We start from the raw sequence: 19,983 nt of genomic DNA, 5'->3' as shown, positions 1-19,983 counted from the left end.
TTAGAGCTGTTTTCACCACGGAGGGAAAAAAATACAAGTCTCAACATGTGATTAGATGTGGGTGAAAAATGCATCAGGGATTTGGGGCCTCAGGGACTGCGAACATTGGAGCGAGGCCCTGGGAACAGAAATAGAGAGGTTAGTAGAGGTGCTAAGGAAGTTAAAAAGTGGTAGGGAAGAGGAAGAGATTGATGCTGAAGGTAGAGGGTGTTTCAACTTTCACGCATAAGCATCCGATCAGCTGGAAATTAGATCCAAGGTCTCAGAATGACAGCATTATAGAGCGAAAGGATGCTTGGGAAAGGAGAGAAAGATTCATCTAAGGACTACTATAGGCAAAAATATGGAAAGAAGTCAAGAGAGCGTCAAGCCCTGGAGGAAATGTCTACACTTAGAGAATTGAGAAGGAAGGGCCAGCAAAGGTGATACGGGAATAATGGTCAGGAGAGAGAAAATGTTGGAACTTGAAGGGAGCCGAGACTACCCAGAAGTAGCAACTGAGGCATCGCTTTTCTAAAGAAAGGTCTGAGGTGGTTTGAATGCCTCTACAAGGCCACTCTTGAAAAATCCCTCTAGAATCTAGAGCTCCTTTCTTAGGATCAAAAAATGCCTGGAACCCATTATGAACCCTTAAAAATAAAAGCTACAGGATTCTTTCTCTTGTTTGCCTGAGTTGCCATAAATAAACATTTACTTCCTGGTTATTTACTCAAAATTACTCATCATTCAAATGACTTACTTTTGTATCCTCCTGACTACCTTAGAAAAACTCTCTGCTGATCCACCATTAGATTTGAGCTGCTGGAGACAGATTGGGGCGGCAAAATGAAAACAAGATCTTTATTTGATCAGGGTTTTTTGTGTATCCTGGTACTCTTATGCAAATCTAGCACTATGCAAATATGTTTTGCCCTGTAGCTGCTTAGGTGCAGCGGGCCACAAACCAGACGGAGGCCAATCCCCTCTGACGGCGTGCCCAATCAGGGTAGCATGCCACCTGCCAGCCCAAGCTGACTGGCTCCCACCTTCAAAGTGTGGTCTCCTACATTTCTGCAGCCAAAGAAGAGGCTGCAAAGCCTTCACTCCATCAATAAGCAGGAAGCCCACTTTGAATCCAGGACTTGAGAGGAATGAATTTCCAATTTAATTCTTTTCTTAGTGGAAAAGGGAAAAAAGCCTTGCTGCTTTTTCAAGATACTCCCCCTATTTCATTAATTGTAAATACAATAAATTATCCATGGAAGGTATTACGCTCCTTTCTAGTTTTAAATGAAATTATGGGAGAAATGGGAAGAAGAAAGAAGTAGAGGAACAAGAGGAAAGACAGGTGCAATGAAATTTTTATGACTGAAAAATGTATAATTCTCCCTTTATCCAGTGTATGGACTGATGAGGAAGAGGCTAAAGACAAAAAATAAATGAATAACAGGGGGAGTGGGGGGGAATGGGATGTTTTGGGTGTTCTTTTTTACTTTTATTTTTACTTTTTTTGGAGTAATAAAAATGCTCAAAAACCAACTGTGATGATGAATGCGCAGCTCTCTATGAACCACTGATTGTACACTTCAGACGATTATATGGTATGTGAAAAAATAATAAATAATATATCTCAATAAAATTGCATTAAAAAAGAAAGAAAAAGTATTAAAAAAAATGTGTAGCTGCATCTGATGGTATTCTTACTAAAAGGAGATCCAGGTAGAGAGGGAAAAAAAATAGTGACAGCAAAGCTGTCATCCCAGTTCCCCAGGGGGACTGCCCACCCAACCTGAGCAGTTAGATCAGCTGAAAAGACTGTTAGAGTTGCCAATAGCGCAGAAATCATGTGCCCTCAACATTCCATTCTCTCTACAGTGGCTAGAGCTACTGTAAATTACCCAAAATGATATTTTAAAGCTTGGATTAGCTTTCCCCTAGTATATACAAAAATACATCTGAGCTTCCTCTCCATCCTCTCCCTGCAGCCTGCTGCTTAGCTGCTATGAGTTTAGGGGACACAAAATCAGTTCAGCATTTGCCATAAAGTATAATTAGGAAATCAAATTAACTGCTGCAAAAAAATCTTTCAGTTAAAATTTTTTTAACACAAGTGCTATTTAGATTATCCACTGATGTGAATTATCCAAGCCATTGCTTTCTAAGATCCCCCTTAATGTGAGTAATAAGAACGACTTCCCAGTACAGATTTTAATACAATACTGAAGATCATGCACAAAATTGCAGAGTTTAACATCTCTTGCCCATCACTTCTCTTTGCATATTTAGCATGACTTAGGAATACTTCTAGGCTAATAGATTCAGAAGTAAATAAAAATCTGCAAACTTAAAACAAGACTGCTAGGTCCAGATGATTAGCTGCTATGGGGACTGACATATGGTACATAGGTAGGAAGTCTGAAACCTGATCTGAGGTCTTCTGGAGAGGTGACGCCATGGGCAGTTTGACACAACTGACCACAGTAAACCAAATCTCTGGTATGTGAAAGGGTAAATGACTAGAGAAAAAAAGGAATGAGACCATGATCATTCCAGCTAAATAAGCTTAATCAGTGATAATATTGCCATAATATTAAATATACCATGAGTAAAGTATACACTCTAAATGCACACATTTTAATCTACGTACCTGTCCTGCCCACAGTGGAATGCCATAAAAGCCTACAGGATGTAACTGATTCCCAAGCCCAGACAAGCTTGGCTCTTGTTGGGCCCTTACCTGTTTTCTCACAGTTGAACTACGTCTGTGGTTGACACCGCCGAATCAGAGAGGACCAATTCAGAAACAGGGAGGAAAAGAGAAAAGGACAGAATAAGACATATACGCACTCATAAAACCCAGAAATAGTGAAGCTTACTTACTTATCAAAAAAGCCCAATATATAAGTTCCTTTCCTCACATAAGCTTAGAGGTCCCCATTTTTAACGTCTACCATCATTTACAGTTAGAATAGGAAGAAATTCAATTTGCAGCAAAATATATTTGGATGAGATAATGAGATCTTTCTGTTTGTAAGGAGACATTAGTGAACGCCAAAGAAAGCCATTTCTTTCTTTTGGAAACTCATCAGGAAAAGATAGGAAGTAACTTTTCCAAAATTGAGAGTATCCAAACTTGTGAATAGTTCCTGGGCAAAAGGAACACTGGCAATTCTCCAAATCAATGTTTTCCAAGCCTATGCTTAGCCTCCGAAGCCTTTTCTCAAAAGGAACCTCACTCGGAGGCACAACATGCGGAAAAATGAGATCAGCACTGCCTGCTTTGAGTGAAAGCAGAGATCAGGGCCCAGCTGCTTTGCCCCCTCCACCAGGCCACTGAGGAACCTCTTTGGAATCTAGGGCTCCTCAGATCTAATGTAATGCTCCAATCTTACAGAACAGGAACCTGGGTTCAGAGAAGGGAAGAGTGTGGCCCAAGGTCATCGTGAAATAACACAGCAACAGGAACTCAACTCGGCTTTAATAATTCCCATAGGGTCTCCTGTAGATATAAGACCTTAGGTGAACTTATACTAAGACTCTATCACCAATAAGATCTATTCCACAAAATTCTATTATCCTTCCCTCCAGTTATCAAGACTGGCATATTAATGGAATTTTTATTGTAATCCACAATGACAAAAACGATGAAAGCCAAATGAAGCTATTTCTAAATAATGAGGCTATAATTGTAAATGGCCTCATGATTATTGTGTGTTGGCAGATATAAGTGGTTGATATAATGGGCTAACCCAGGGTCCCTAAGGAGTTTGGCCCATTAAAGCTCTTTCCCCAGTTAAATTTGTAGGCATCTGAGAACGATTGGCTGCATGAATGCCTTGCTCTCTGCCAGCCTGTGAGCTTTCTCATAGCAGCATGGTGACTGGGAAAGAAAATATTTGGCCGGGGCAGGGGAGGGAGGGGTAGGGAGGGAAGGGAAGACTTGGGAGGATTGCATACTTGTTCAACAGGCAAGGATTTCTACCAATGCTGTTTGGGAAGCCAACACAATGTAATATATCATTATCCAACAACAGTCACTAATTAGGGCCTGCCATCTTTCCTGTGTATAAAAAATCTCAGATCAGATGCTATCTCCTGATCTTCCTTCTCTGGGTCAGACTCCCCAAAGCCCACATTTTGAAGTCTAGTGGCTAAGGTTAGGCTACCAAAATCCTCCAGAGTCAGTCGTTTATTTCCCTTGCAACATAGTGGCTTCAGGGAATCTCTGGGAATATTTCAATAAATGGTAATTCCCTCAGTTCAGCTCTTTCCCTAAATCACAATAAACCCTATTTCCTTTTGAGACCAGATGGGGTCAGCAAGGCAGAGGGAAGAAATCAACCGCACCCCAGGCCACTCCCTTTCAAAGTAATTCAAAGCAAGGCAACTCCTTGGCTCTTTCCCAGGCTGGGATTGCTCCACCCCATGGGCCTCTCCTCATCCCTTCCCAGGGCTGCCCCAGGCCACACCTACCTGGCCAGATTGCAATCTGTCCGCTGACCTGTTGGAAGGACAAGGCAAAAAAACACATGTTAAAGCAGAAGGGGCGAATAAAGAAGACCCGATCCCAGGAGTTATCATGCCTTCTGAGGAAGCCACAACTGTGATGGACTTTCTAGACAAAAAAAGGGCTGATTCTCATGCTGATTCCTAGCCTGAGTTTGTTGGTATCCTCAAACCTTAGGCTTGCCAACTCCGCTTCCCAGTGGGAAACCAGGGCTGGTGAAGGGAGGGAGGGAACAACAACAAAAAAAACACATCGTGCATTACAGAACAAATTATTAGAAACCTCCCTGGAAAAGAAATTCAGCTTTTCATATGTATTGTTATGATGAAGGTGTGTGTGGCGTGGAGGTGGGGACGAGTTTGCTTGCTCCTAAGCGTATGAACACACAAACACACATGCATGCACAAAACCAGGAGCTGCTGGATATGAATGTTCTAGTTTTAGATTCATACTAAATTACCCTGTTTGGCTGGGCTGGGATGGCAAGAGAGATTAAATGCCGATAGTATTATCTACCCATGGTTCTCAACCCCAAAATGGGTCCTTACATTACATTGAAAGGGTCATAACTAATGTTAAAAAATGAAATAGAAAACATTAAAGTTCTTAAGAAGTATTCTTCTGTTTGAAAATATATATGTATGTGTGTGTGAGTACAGGGGCTATATCATACATTGCAACCTTCATTTGTATTAGATCCAAGGCTGAGAGATCAGCCCTGACACTCCTTATCCAAGCTCCCAGAAAGGCAACTTGGAGGAGCAGGGGTGGCTGCGGGGATGATAGGGCTGTTCCTTTCCTTTAAAGGTTGTTAATTTTTTATTACAGTTCAGCTCATCTTGAATAATACTTTCACCCACCCCCAAGAGCCACTCATTACCAAAGGCCTAGCTCTCATCTGCAAAAATATTATTCTGAGCCATTATTTTCAACATCTGTCCCATTTCCATTCTGAAATATTCATACACATCAATTATCCCTCTGTGGCAAGAACAAGGGACTCTTGTATTACGATGACAAATACATACAGAAGACAGGAACATGAGGACTTGCCCATAGGACGATCAGCTAATTTTTTTCTTATTGCCAGAACATGTCATCTTTAGATTAGGGCAATTTGCAGTTAGTCAATGGTCACCAACCTTCACCCCCTGGAGTAGCACATTTGGTGCATTTATGTGTGAGCACACACACATTCTAACTCACACACACAAACGCCCCAAGGCCCTGCTCCCAGTCCACTTATGGGCTACGCTTAGATATTCTTGACAAAAAGAAATTATGGTTATAACTTGCTTCAAATAGTCTGGGCTTTCTGTCCTCTAATTCTCCATGGAGCAATCTGATAGCCCAAGAATAAAGATTTTCCTACAAGCAAAGCTGGATCTCAATGCCCAAACCTGTTCAGCCTAAGTCAGTTGGGTGATGGGGAAGAAAGAAAACAAAAGCTACCTAACAGGCTTTCTTCACATAAAGCAAAGTGTCTTAAAAATCACATGATCAAAGTCATCAGAGGAAAATGAATTATCTGGAGGAATTGTCCAGGGCAGGCAGGTAAAGGACAGGGCAATAAAGGTGGGTACGAAGTTGTAGTGTGAAAAATGGGGCTCCAATTCCTGAGGCCAATGAGCTGGTGAGTATTACATACTTTCCTACGCCTCTGCCATTTGTCTGAAGCGTGCTTGAGAATTTATTTTAAAAACTTAGATTTCTGTGTCAGTACAGGCTTGCCTTTCACCAAAGTTACCACATATTCCCTGTAGGTCCTCTTCCCATCTCTAAGTCAGAAGATTAGAGGGACAGGGAGGAGGTTGGGCAGGCATTCAGAGGCATCCATCACTTGGGAATCTCATTAATCATAGGTTGCTGAGAACTAGACAGGAGACCTGGGCAGGGTGCCAAAAACCCCAGGGAGGCTTCTCTTTTAACCTTTGCCTTCTGTCTGACAGGTGAGAAGAGACAGTCCAGAGTGCTAGTTCAATGCTCTGCTTTGCTACTTTGCAGGATCTGGTTAAAATCATCCTGTAGGATAAGCTAGTTCATTCAGCAGCATGGCCGAAGCAGAGACCACTGCCACTTAAACAGCATCAAGACACTTCAAAGCAGAAAGTAACCTCTGTTCTACCTAGAAGCTACAGAAGCAGTAGTCTATTCATTATTCCTGTTTTGAAGAATCCTCACCTCTCCTCCGAGCAGCTGGCTATCCCCTCTCACAGTTCCCTATCTTCCTGCTCCAGCCTCAATCCTGCCACAGAGGATCTGGGAGTTTTAACAAAATTTCAGAAGAGTAAATAACCCATTGGCCCCTTAACCCCAGTTGTGGCAGTGGAGACGAAGGAGGGCGACTGGGTGGAGAGCAGGCATGCTCCATTTAAACAAATATATGATGCACATTAGTGCTTCATTAAGCATTGGTCTTTTCCCATTACTCAAGCAGTCATTTGAGGCGTGTGCTCCTACATCAAACAGGCTCGGAAAAGAAATGTATTCACACAACAAGACTGGTTCACTTGGCATAGGATGGAGGCATATGTTTGGCAATAAAGCTCAGGGGCTCAGCCTTTTCCTCACTGCTAAACCTGCAGCAGAGTTCCCACACTCACTTTCTCCCAGGGTTTTCTGGAGCAGGTCATGCTTGGCTTGTAACTTGGTGATGAGGTTCCTGCCCTCCAGGTACTCCTTCATTTTCTGTAAGGGATGAGGAGGAGAAAAAGCAATCAGATTCCTGAAGAAAAAAGAAAAAAATCATAGTTGCTCAACTGTACACTTCCTTTTTGAAGAGGGCATTTCGTTGCTGGCCCTATTTCTACCAGGTCCATTTTTTATTTCTTTAAGGCCCTGAGCATATGGCCCACTGCTGGTTTTTACGGTGGATTGGAATGCTGCTGTTTTCCTGTGAGCTCCATATTGCCTGGTATAAAAAAACTGTCTCCTAGAGCTCCTCATCCATCTCTTTTAGGAAAGGTGAGGGACTCACTGAGCTCTATAGTCTTCTTGGTGTGAGGTCACATCTGCTGCTTGTCACCTCTGCTAACATCGAGACAAGCCCTGGCCCCTCCCAGCTTGCATTCCATCACACCAGGAGCAATGCCAGTGGCAGGCTCAGCCCTGCCCTCACTGCAAGGCCAGCTTGTGGGACATCTTTGTCTGAGCTGTGTCCTAATCAGCCTCCTCCTCTATTCTGCACTGAATCTTTGTAGAAAACCTGGGGTTTCTGAGCATGCAAAGGGAGGGACTGAGACCCTTTCCCCTTGCATACACACTTAACTTGCAATTCCAGACACAAGATGAAGCTATGGAAATGGAGTGACATAGGCTCCAACAGTCAAAATACGAATGCTGTGTCATATGTCTATTTGATCTCTCTCAGCCTTGTCTGTCCAGTGAGAGAAGGTACTTCCCCAGACAACTCATCAAATCTTCAAAACAACCCTATAAATTCATTCTAGCAGGATCCCCATTTTATGGATGAGGACACTGAGGCTTAGATTAAATAAACTGCTCAAGATCGAACAGTTATTGAGTGGTAGATAGTGCCCCATTTTATGGATGAGGACACTGAGGCTTAGATTAAATAAACTGCTCAAGATCGAACAGTTATTGAGTGGTAGATATCCAAACATACATAGTTTGACAACATAGCACATGCCCTTAACCATTATGACAAAATGCTTGGTCGGTTATGGTTCAGAACAGGAGAGCAGAGAAGAGAAGGAGAGAAATAGAATAAAACATCTGGTTATTAATTCTTTATGAATATATAGTAACTTATCATTTTTAAAGCATGTACTCACTTGACTCTGTGAGCACAATGAGAAGTTATTATTTTCTTATTACATATGAGAAGCTGACTTCAAAGGGGTCAAATGAATCGCTGATAGTTGCAAGCTAGTAAGTGGTAGTGTCAGGTCTGGACCCCAGGCCTTTAGACTTTCAACCCGATATATTTCCTACTCTATCCAACAGCTGTTCGTGAGGATCTTAGTTTGCTTTGGCTGTCTCCTGCTACAATGGTTCATCTGACAGATCAGGGATCATCTACTCATTTCTAAACTTAGAAGCAAAATGACAGGGGTTACCAGCAAAATGAATCTCTGGTGATACATGATATAGTTTAGGTGGTAAATGGATAGAGTATTTTAAATTGCAATAGTTCTGTCTTCCTTTTATTGTGTATTGAGCCAAAAGTATAATTATACACCAAAACTTTGATTTCATGGCTATTACTACGTAGAATGAGGACTGATAGAAAGAAAAGGTGAAAAAATGTGAGTTACTATTACTCTATACTTTTCTGTACCGTTTGAACATTCTACCGAGAGTTTGCATTAACACGTACACACACTAGTTTGAAAGCAAAGGAAAAAATCCTTTCTTTGGGATGCAGTCCCTTACCCTCCCTTGTTCACCCAGATATTCTGACAGCATTTATCAGGCAGCACTGTCACTGAGAGCTTATGACTCATACATCTTTCTCTCCAGACTGCCTCCTCCCTATGGCCAGTGGCCATGTCATTTATTATTCTTTCTATCTCTTATGCTTAGTACTGTGCCTAGCAGATAGTAGACACTCAAATGTATGAAGAACGAGTAAATTAATGAGCAGTCTCACTCACCTCTGGAGAGAACCTTCTTTAGCAGCCTCTGAGTGTGCCCCTCTCCTCTATACTAAGCATAAAACAAACCTACCAAATTATTTCTGCTGTCTTACTCATGATTTGGCCCCCTGCTCCTTGGTGTTTGGTATGAGAATATTTGCAGTTCCAGCTGCCATGCCAGCTCACCAGCTCTCAGTCTCCCCCTCCCTTGCGTGATATCATAATTCCCAAACAACACCTATTTGTGAGGCCTGGAACACAGTATTTTAGGGTCCAGAGGGGCAAAATCTTCATGAAACATTTATCGCTGACAACTCAACCCTCAAAGGCCTCTCTTTGGGAGGTTTTCCTGGGAGACCCTAAGGACGTCTTAATGAGGAAATATTCAGCAAAAAGCTATAACCTTCAAAACAAAATCTGAATGCTCAAATAACAGCCAAATTTCTCAAGGGAGGTGGATGCAAATTCCTTCTTTCACTACTCTTGTTTCTGCTTGTGATTCCGGAACTCTTTTCTTTTGTTCGTGCTCACACTTGGCTAGTTAAGTCTGCTGCCACTTGGTGAACCATTAAGATAAATAACAATCTGATAAAGTGGTATGATAGATTACCTTTTTACATTCCATTAAATCCTGAAGCATCAAATATATGTCAAGGAATGACCTACATTCTTGACGCTGGGATGGAAGCAAGGGCTGGGTGTTTTCCATAGAGGTAAGCTGAGTATTGGAAGGTAAAGGAATCCCGTCTTGGCCCTTGCAAAATTTACAGGCATGTTATTCATCACTTCCCTATACTACCTGTGAAGTCAGCACTCATCTGTATGTAGGATAAGCTGGGGAGAAATAATTTTGCCTTCACTGGCAGAGTTAGTTAGAAGGCTTCCTTAGCTGCTGGACAGACATACTGAGAAAGGAGCCCCAGACAGCTGAGGGTAAGGGAGGAATAGGTGGATTTTCAGTGATTTCTGGAGACCAGAGTCTCAAAATCCCCTCCTCAGGTAATAAAGGTCACTTTCCTTATACACAGCATTTTCCAGTAATAGGTAATTAATTTCCTTTCATTCCACTCCCATTTCCCTCACCAAAACAGCCAAAAGTTAAGTGATTACCTGGAGATTTTCTCAATGGAGGAGAAAAAGAGAGCGCAGTGTTTTATTTTAGGTAACTCATAGAACACCAAAATAAAATCAAATTGGTAAAACACAGTCTGAGAAGTACCTCAACCCTATATTTTCACTCAATATTATAAAAAACAAGAATTTCTTCAAAACATAGGAAGAGAATAAGGTCCGTGGGGTGGCTGTTTTATTTTTTGCCAATGTAAAAATTTAAGTTCTTAGTAACTATTAGTAATAAGCTCTTTAACTGATTTCTTAATTTCTAGTTGGCTATTATCAGCAATGAGTTTTATTCTTGTTAATATAATAATTTTTCTTTCTGAGTCTTTTTCCCTCACAGATATTTTACTTGCAGTAAAATGAAAAGATCTATACTGGAATATTCCAGTTCTACTACTCACTAACTCATCTAATCCTGGGCAAGACACCTAATTTCCCTGAAGCTTCGTTTCCCTATCTAAAAAGTGGGGACCACTGTGATTCACATAGGGCCTGGTATGTATGTAGCACACTCAAAAAATGTTCCCTATACCTGAATCACCTGCTCAGTAAACCTAAAAATATTCCTTCCATAAACTTCTTTGCTTCGTGCTAATATGTAAGAAAGCAAACTGAAAGCCAAAGGCATCTGGCCCTTTAAAAATACAAAGAGGCCTGAGACAGTTTTTCAAATTCAATTTTTAACTTTTTCCTTTAAACACTTTCATACCACGAGGATATAAACTCATGGGACCTCTCTTATGCCTTGGATTTAACCTGTGTGAACCCAAAGCCTCAAGTATCCAAGCAGCAAAGGGCAGGCGGAGGGTCGGAGGAGTAAGCTACATGGAGCTAGTTTCATGCACAGGGGTTTACGGATCTTGCTAATACGTTTGCTTCCCTACTATCCGGGCACAGTGACATTTCCCTTTGTCCCCATCAATTTTTAAAACAAGAAACAGCTGTCCTTAACTGGGAACTTTACCTCCCCAGTTTCATTGACTGGGGTAGGGACATTTACTAATTTGTACGTGCTGAACACACATTAACTGAGTTCTTCACAGTGCAAGGAGCAGGGGAATACCAAAATGAATACCACAGGTTCCAAATCTACTGATCTAGAGTACTGCCCACTGCCCAGAAAAAGGCACCATTTCCTGGCCTATTTCCTTACCCAAGCCTGTCTCTAAGAATTCAGGTGGTCTAGATGCATCTATTTTATCAGTCTTAATCCATAACCCCTTCCCTACTCTATCTCTCATACAAGAACTTCAGAAGAATTATTTAGGACATAGTTAAGAGAAATGTCAGCCTAGAAGCTTTTGACAATTCTTGGCTAAACAGTGAAAATTAGTGCCCATGAACAGAGAACTGGTTTAAAAAGTGACGATTCTTCCATACACTTGAGTTCCGTGCAGCCATTAAAAAAGGAAGCAGTTTTGGACTGATAGGAAAATAATATCTAAAATAAATTAAGTGAAAAAAAAGCCAGGTGAAGAATAGCACACACGGGATACTTTCACTTGTGTTCATTCATAGGTAAGTGGTTGCTTATGCACAGAATATCTTTGGAAGAACACAGAAGAAACCAGCTTTGATCACCGGTAGAGGTGGGACGGGAAGTGAGGGTCTGGGATGGGAAAAAGCTATACTTTTTCTTGTACATTCTTTTGAAATTTTTGCATCTTTTGTGTGTGTGTGTGTGTGTGCATGGGCCGGGAATTAAGCCCGGGTCTCCCAAATGGAAGGTAGGCATTCTAACTACTGAACTACCGTGCATCCTGCATCTTTCTTTAAACCTATTTTTAATCACAGTAAAAAAGACAATGGGAAAAAAGCAGAAACTGTTGCATTATGTGTTATAGAAGAAGAGAGATACAAGCCAAGAAGCTCAGGAAACATTTTACTTAGGACAAATCAGAGGATAAAGTTGCTGACCTGTTTCTGAGCTTTTCCTCTCACCTCAACTTCTTCAGCAGGGTATACAGGAAAAGCTTGTGGCCAAAAAACCAGGCAGCTAGAGTTCTGGCTTCAGCTCTGGATGAGGGCCTTGGGCAGGCCACATTCTCAGGATTTCTTTCTTTCTTCTTCTTTCTTTCTTTTTTAAAAATTTTTTTGAATGAGAAGTTTTGGTTAACTGATTTTAAAAACTGCCTCAAGCTTTAAAATTCCATGATTACTTCCCCGAGACTCCTGCAAACAAATGACCTTTATGGGCCATGCTTCAGACTTCCAATGGATGTCATCTGGGCAGCTCAACCTGCTAACAGCCCTGAGTAGTCAGGGGACCTTCCTAATAGCTCTCATCACTAGCACACCAACCAAGGGTCAAAGCTACAAGGAATCTCTTCCCATCTTTCCAAAAGACAGGCCTCTCCTAGGATACACCACCCTGAGCTTGTGAAGGGCACAGAGAAACACAAGGACAACATTTGTGGAGGCAACAGACTGGAGAAAGCACACCTGCAGTTGTGTTGGCGCTATGATTTGGCAAGCACAAGCAACCACTGTTTCATGCTGGCACCCCCCTTTCTTGAATGTCCATTTCACTAACCCCAAAAAGCCCTTTCAGCATGAAATAAATTAACTGACGCATTCCAAGTACCAGTCATGAAAATGATAAACTCTCTTGTAAATCTGTTACTAGACAAGCCCAGGCAAAAAATGTTCCTCTTAGCTAAGGAAATTTGCACACAATTTTGATAAGTAGCTCCACTGCCACAAAAGACAGGAAATGGGTTAGAAAACATCAGAGCATTCAGACAGAAGGTGAAAGGGTGGGCAGGATTTGAGAGGTCACCAGTTTGAATATGATCATTCCTGCTTTTACTAAAGGTCAACCTTGAATACAAATGCAATAGCATCGTTTAAAGCCAAAAAGTAATTCTAACCAAGACCATCTTAAATAAAGATTTTTAGGTCCAAAATTTCTTACTTCACCTAAAAAATGGAAATCTTCTGCAATGTAATAAGTTTGGGTCATTTAAGTAGTGCTATATCTAAGCAGCCCAGACAGACCAGGCAAATAATTCTATTATTAAAAGACTCTATAAAGGGTTCAACAATCTCCTCAGATAATGAAGCTTGCAGCATTCAAGCTTGCAGACTTCATAATAGTCAAGAAATTCTCCCACTGTCTAACCCAGGTTTTTGCATGCCTTTTTTTTAAAAAAACACTTATCATGAAATATAACATATATTAAAAAAAGCATTAAATTTCAAGGTACATTTTAACAAGTACTTTTAGAAAAACTTTCCAAGTATAGAATGGGTTACAGTGCCACAATTTCAGGTATTTCCTTCCAGCTGGTCTAAGACAGTGGAGACTAAAAGAAAAATTAATATAATGATTCTGCAGTCATACTCATTTGTTATATCCTATCTTCTTTGTTAAAACTCCTCCTTCTCCTGTGATCCTTCTCCCAGTGTTTAGAGATATTTGGGCCATGACCATCTAACTTCTTCATGTTGAAAGGGGTGTTGACATTATGGGGTTGGGGGATACAACTGGTTGATGCTCTTGGAGAGACTGGTGACTCTCGGGGCTTATCTGGCTAGGAAGCATCCGCAGTTTTTAGGTTTCTGAAGAATAAACGTAGTGAGTGAAACTTCTATAGTTTCAGACAGAGCCCTGGCTATTCTTTAGGGTTGACAGGAATACTGTCGGTTGGGGCATGGCATGCCATGCTGCTCCTTTCTCAAGGAATGCCATTCCCCTCCTTGATGCACCCACCCTTCCAGATCAAGCACAATAAATAATACGTGCGTGGTTTTTCCAACTCCATTATTCTACATGTGCAACTATGCATTTTTACAATTTTACATTTACTTTTCTCGATAACAAAAAAATAGATCCATGGTAACTATCTAGAAATACATGACGTAAAAATGGAAGTATTCCCATTTATAGCCCCAATCCCATCCTGCCCCTCTTCATTTAACACTTGGCAGTGCCAGCATATAGCATCGTGCCTGGCACATATATTCTCAATAAATGATTCATGAATAATTTAACGATTAATGAAAAATTCATAATGATTATGTTTGTAATACATCTTCAATATTTATTGAGCATTTACTACAAACCAGGCAGTGTGCTAAATATTTTACAAAAGTCAGTGAATGAGCCAAGATGCTATTCCATTATTTTTCTGTAGATTTTAGTATCTTACTCATAAATATGTTTAAAGAATGTTATAATTAAAGGACAGAAAAATGCATCATTTGTTGTTAACTGAAAATAGCTGATTATAAAACAGCATTCCATTTCTTGCAATAAAGTTGTAAATATATACTTACAAATGTGTTTGCTTGTACAGTAAAAGACTAGAAGGGAATATATGTTATAACACCATTGTCTCAGGAGATAGTATTATGGGTGATTATATTATTTTCTTTTTGCTTCTAAATTTCATATAATCAGCATGTATTACTTTATGTAAATAAAAAATAGTTATTTTCAAAGAATAATACTTTAAATTACTCTCTTGGAACAGTCATCTCCAGGATAAAAGCAAAAAAATTTGAAGAATTCTGAGTTTAACTAATTAAGAAACAGATTTCTTTTTTAAAAAGTTAGGAAATCTTTAGCACTCTTAATGGAGAAAGGGTAGTGTTCAAAGAAGAATTAAACAAATTGTTCTAGTTGGGGAAAAAATTCAATTTACTACATGCAGTCTTTTCTAACTGAAAAACAACTTAATTTCTTTCATTCAGAATCAGTATCCATATTCACTGGCTATATTTCATCTCACATCTGCAAACTTAATTTTTCCTTTCTTGGTCATCAGAAGATTGAAATAAATCTTAGTCCAGGCAATAAATCCTACTTGGCAAGCTCAAAATAACTTAATTATTAAAAAGCAGCACCAAAGACCAGCCAACAACCTCCCAAAGGACTATTAACACTACTTTAAAAATGGGTTCATCTGTCTAAGGAAGATTGGGAGATACATAATTAACAAAACAATTCTGCACCTTACCTGTCCCTTTGAATTTTTTAAATAATTTCCCAACATTGAAAGTTATAAAACAATGTCATGATATCACCTAGAAAGGAGTACAGACTCTAAAAATAAGACAGGTGTTAGCCAGAATATTTGGATGTAGTTTCTAAAAACCCAGAGATGAAGTTCCTTTTATGATCCCCTTATGGCTGAGAAGGAATCTTTCAAACAAATCCTACTATGTGGTTAAAGAAGTCTTAGAAATGGTGTGCTTGGGAGCAGCCTTTCCCCCTAGGCATTCCTGCTGTTAGACATGGACAACTTGTAGACGTTATGCCCCTACATGTGGAGATGCCCTCCAAGATGTACAGATCCCAATCTAGGATAATCAAAGACTGCTCCTTCAGATACTTGACTAAGATTCTGGGTTCCATATCTCCCTCACGTGCTGCAGGGTCTTTGAAGGCCATCAAGCTCTCTTACCGTGAAATAAAACTGCTCCGTCTCCTGCTGGTTGGCTCTCCTCTTGGCAATGCTGGGCTTGCTCATGAAGGTTTCAGAAACTGTGGACTTGACAGACTCCATGGAATTGCTGTACTGGAAGCAGTCAGACACGTCAAAATCTTCGACGGTCACAATGTCTTGGATGGTCTGCAGGGTAGCTTCCATTGTCTTCTTCACCTGACACAAGGGCCAATGTAATGCATGAGGGAGAGGCTGCATGATAGAGGCTGATGAAGAAGTTTGGAGAGGTGGGAGCAGGAATGGGCTAGGGAAGGAGGGAGGGATGGCATCAGTTGGTGTAGCTGCTTCCCCTCTGACACTGCTGAGCAATCAATATCATATGGACTCTGCTACACTGATGTCTCTCTCCAGTGGGGACCTAAATACCAGTACCCCCTTGAGGCTACACGCTTGGCCCAGCTCTTTTAATATTTACTTTTCTTTTCTTTTTTTTTTCTGTATGCTATATGGAGGTGGGAGGTCACATTTCATTCTTTTTCCATGTGAACAGCCCGTTATTGCAGCACCATTTGTTGAATTTTTGTTGTTTTTTTGTTTGTTTGTTTTTGTTTTGAGGAAGTGTATGGGCTGTGTGAATCAAACCTGGATCTCCTGCATGGCAAGTGAGAATATTTAATGTTAACTTTCAAAATTTAATATCAGTTCTTGGCTATAATGGAAGTGTAAGGGAAAGATAATGAAATGAATCTAAACCAACCTTATTATACAAAGAACTGTGTCTGATGGGGCCTACTCCTATATCTACCCCAGGTTAAGTTTCATGATCTGTAACTGATCAATTAACTTATTTCTCCATTTGCAAACTAAGTGGCCCATTCCCAGTCCTTCTTAACTTTCCTGAGAAACATTAAGACTCACTGAGATGTAAGGTAAGAAGCCATGTGAACTCAAAAGAAGGAAGCTAGATAATCATACTGCCCTTTTGATATGCTGGGCCTAGAAGAAAGTCACCCTTTTCTAAGAGGATGGAGACGTTTGAAGTGTCAAAGTCAAAGGCCTCTGTTTGTTTGAAAATGCTGGAAAAAGCCAGGCATGAGGGGGTGGTTTCAGAGACACTATATTGTTCACACAGCTGCCAAGTGCCATTTTGATGAAATGTGTAAAGGGAAAAAAAAAGCATTTTGCAAAGCTCAAAATAGAGCTCAAACTTCGGCAATGCAAGAGGAACTTCCTGGAGTTCAAGGGCAGGATGTAGCAGAGGGGGAAAGTCCAAGCCTACATTTGGCTAGGAAATGTTTGCAGCAGCCCGGACATTCCCTGCATGCTCCTTCCACCTGCTTCCACATGGGCAGCAGCAAGAGGTTTGACAAGGAAACATAAGACTGCCCTGAGTCTCCTAGGCAGGAAATTCACCTCTTCATTCTCAATCTTCAGGGTGGATAAGCGAGACTGCAGTTGTTGGCATCTCTGAACCAGCTCACTCTGGACTGGCTGTTGGGCACAGAGCTGGGAAGCCTGTCAAAAGAAAGCAGGACTAGGTAAGGAGAAAGACAGTTCTGGTGGTTCCCAAAGTTTCTGATATTGCTAATAAAACAACTCATATTTAAGGTTGTAAGGCTCACGGTTTCTATGTTGACACGAAATCTAAAGCCACTGTACATGGACCTCTTGCAGAACCAAATATCACGTGAAGGGGAGGGGACTTGTTTGAAAAGACCAGGTGTCTTTCTTTGGGGTCCATCTCCAAGCTTGTTATTTGGCAGGGGTAGGCTTATGCAGGGTCTGTGGCTCTTTGGAAGTCTGAGGAGGCTGGAGAAGAGTGCCTTGGGCAGCCCCAGCTCCAGAAACACACTGCTTTGGCACAGTAAGGACTTCCTGCTAGAGGTCCAAGTGGTTGCCGCTTTGGTTCTTCCTTTACTCCCCTTCATACACAAGAGTGAAAGCAGGAGACAAGTGGGTCAGAAGGATAACTTGCCGCTGTTGGCAGCCAGCATGTGTTTATAAACATGAGCCATGCATGAAAGCTCTGACTCAATAAAAAAGAATATGAATCTAGGAACAAGTTTTCGGCCCATGTTAGAGGACCCCAGATGGCATGGAATCTGGTGGACCTTGGCATTTTTCAAAGAGCCATCATTTTACCCATATCTTCACCAGTTCTGGTTCTGCCAGTGAGAAAAGACTCCCTTCCCCTATGGATCATTGCCACTGAGCTTTCCCCAACTTATTCAGTGTGAAAGGGTGGTTGATTTACTGTTTCCTGATGGGGGCATGGCTATGGTATGGGGTCACCCACCCCTAGGACGACGGATAAGCAACAGAAGAGTTGGAAGCATTGAGAAGCAGGAGTAACAGCCCTTCTGGAGGCAGCTCCTGTCACTCTGGTACCACGTGTCTCTCAGACTGCTATCTGGAGAGAGACTTCTGGATAGAATTAGTCTCCTTCCACCCCAGCAATGAGGGGGCACACTCACATGCCCATAGACCATTCTCATGCTGCAAAAGACAAAACCTCTCTTCAGATGGAGGAGGCTGTACTTGACCTTTTCCTCCATTGGCTTTTAAGTTCCCAACTGATTTGACTCCCGCCCCCCCCCCCCCCCCCCCCCCCCCCCCCCCAGCTGACAGGCTCGTCTGAGCCAGCTCTCAGATCTGAAGAGAGCTGACTTCACTCTGGCTCTTGGATAAGCAGACACAATGGAGAAAGCTCAGTGGCCAGAATGGGTCAGCTCCAAGAGTGAAACTTTCTGGCTGCCTGATGTCACTGGTCAGGCATCCAGAGCCCCAATAACCACTGGGGGTACAATGAGTGAAGCCAAGTACCTCCTCCTTGTACATCTGAGAGCACTTGGCATCCATTCTTGGGCTAAGTGCCCTGGAACACCAGAGTCAGTGTGAGGCCTTGGCCAACATCAGGGTTTCCGGTCAAAGCATACCACCCGAACTTTGGCCCTAGTTCAAGGACTTCCAGGCAGCTCCCTCCTGTTGCCTCCACACTCCACAGACAATCCACACTGATGGGGATAGACTGGCTGAAGGGATCAAGAACTCATCTGCTTATCTCTTTTCACTTTCTACTTATACAAAGGCCAGGCTGGAACGTGGAGTCTCTGCAAGCTCTAGGGTTGACTCTGGCCCCTACCTGGCTCAGACATTGATCAGCTATATCACACAGGGCAGGGACCCAGTCAGAAGAGTGAACTCTTGATTTTTAAAGTAACCCAGACCTAGCAGGGAGGAATCATGGAGGGAAAACCACTTCTAAGTCTGTTCCTTTAAGAAGCAGCTGAGCTGGTGATGCATGTTTTGGCAGTGAATCTTCTACCGGGGTGCAAGGTAATGCATTCCAGCTGTGCTCTGGAGTATGAAACTGAAGCTCTGACAAGGCTGGGAGGAGGCCTGAGCACCCAGCATCTGGATTCTCCCTTTATGGAGATGAGCTGTTTGGCTCAGAAGTCAACTCAGTCAACACCAGAAAACGTATCACTCCATTCCACTGATTCTTGGGAAGGAATCTCAGTGGCAGCTGGAGAAGGGCTGACAGCAAGGGCTTGGACGGTGAGTTTGACCAGGAGCCAGGGCAGGTGAGGAATGGGACTTCCTGGTGCTTCCTTCCCCCAACTCTAATTGCACATGCTGCCATCTCACTCCCACATCTATTCAGACATTGACATTTCCACAGCAATGGAAACAAACTGTAAACTGTCTGGTTTTCCCCAAGAAGTAGTGGAAAGAAATCATCTCTATATTTTTGTCTTTAGGGTACAAATGTCCTGCTCCCCATAATGGCTTATTGATGACAGGAAATCCTCTGGTTACACTGCTAGAGTTGTCACTCCCAGAGCAGAGTTTTCTAAACCATCTGGATCTCAATCCCAAAGGAAGTATAATTTTTGGTGAGAGGACACTGTTGTTTTTACAGTCACACAGCATATATTCCCCTTTCTTTTGGAACTTTGGTCTGATTGACCTCTGGAGGAACCTCTGCTTTACAATTCAAGTCAAGTATTTTGGATGGGATGCTACCCCACTCAGATGAGCATTTGACCCAGGCACAAGCCAATGAGCAGACTGCAGATGCTCTGTCATGGTGACTGGCTCAGGGATAAGCACTTCATCCAATCAGAGCCAAACAGACACAATGAGACTTCTGGGAGAGCTTCTTGGAGGGAGGTAGATATTCTTTCCACTGGATTTCTATCCACAAGCATAAAGGCTAGAAATGCCATCAGTTTGCCTTCACAGAATAAGAGTCTCTCTGAGAATGGAGCTAACACATGGCAGAGAGAGAAAGCCTTGATACAGTTTCTGCTCCTGGATCCAACCATGTCTGATGATCTATCCTGAACTTACATAAGCCTTTGCAGCCTTCCTCTGACTTAGCTATTAG

The 19,983-nt window shown here is 41.9% G+C and overlaps 1 protein-coding gene across 12 annotated transcripts in view; it reads right to left on the bottom strand.

Moving 5' to 3' along the window:
- The window catches only part of SRGAP2 (SLIT-ROBO Rho GTPase activating protein 2), a 262,852-nt gene that overhangs the window by 35,197 nt on the left and 207,672 nt on the right, over positions 1-19,983 (bottom strand). For all 12 annotated transcript variants that reach the window (XM_077157593.1, XM_077157591.1, XM_077157595.1 and 9 more), the window contains 5 exons: positions 17,007-17,108; positions 15,612-15,809; positions 7,090-7,174; positions 4,453-4,480; positions 2,717-2,741 (listed from right to left, as the gene is read on the bottom strand). In XM_077157593.1, coding sequence (XP_077013708.1) covers positions 2,717-2,741; positions 4,453-4,480; positions 7,090-7,174; positions 15,612-15,809; positions 17,007-17,108 — 438 coding nt within the window. The remainder of the gene's footprint in view (positions 1-2,716; positions 2,742-4,452; positions 4,481-7,089; positions 7,175-15,611; positions 15,810-17,006; positions 17,109-19,983) is intronic.

Source organism: Tamandua tetradactyla, chromosome 4 (genome assembly GCF_023851605.1).
Source record: "Tamandua tetradactyla isolate mTamTet1 chromosome 4, mTamTet1.pri, whole genome shotgun sequence".
NCBI classification, from domain to species: domain Eukaryota; kingdom Metazoa; phylum Chordata; class Mammalia; order Pilosa; family Myrmecophagidae; genus Tamandua; species Tamandua tetradactyla.
The sequence above is the reverse complement of the archived record's forward strand: the minus strand, read 5'-3'. Positions and strand labels throughout refer to the sequence as shown.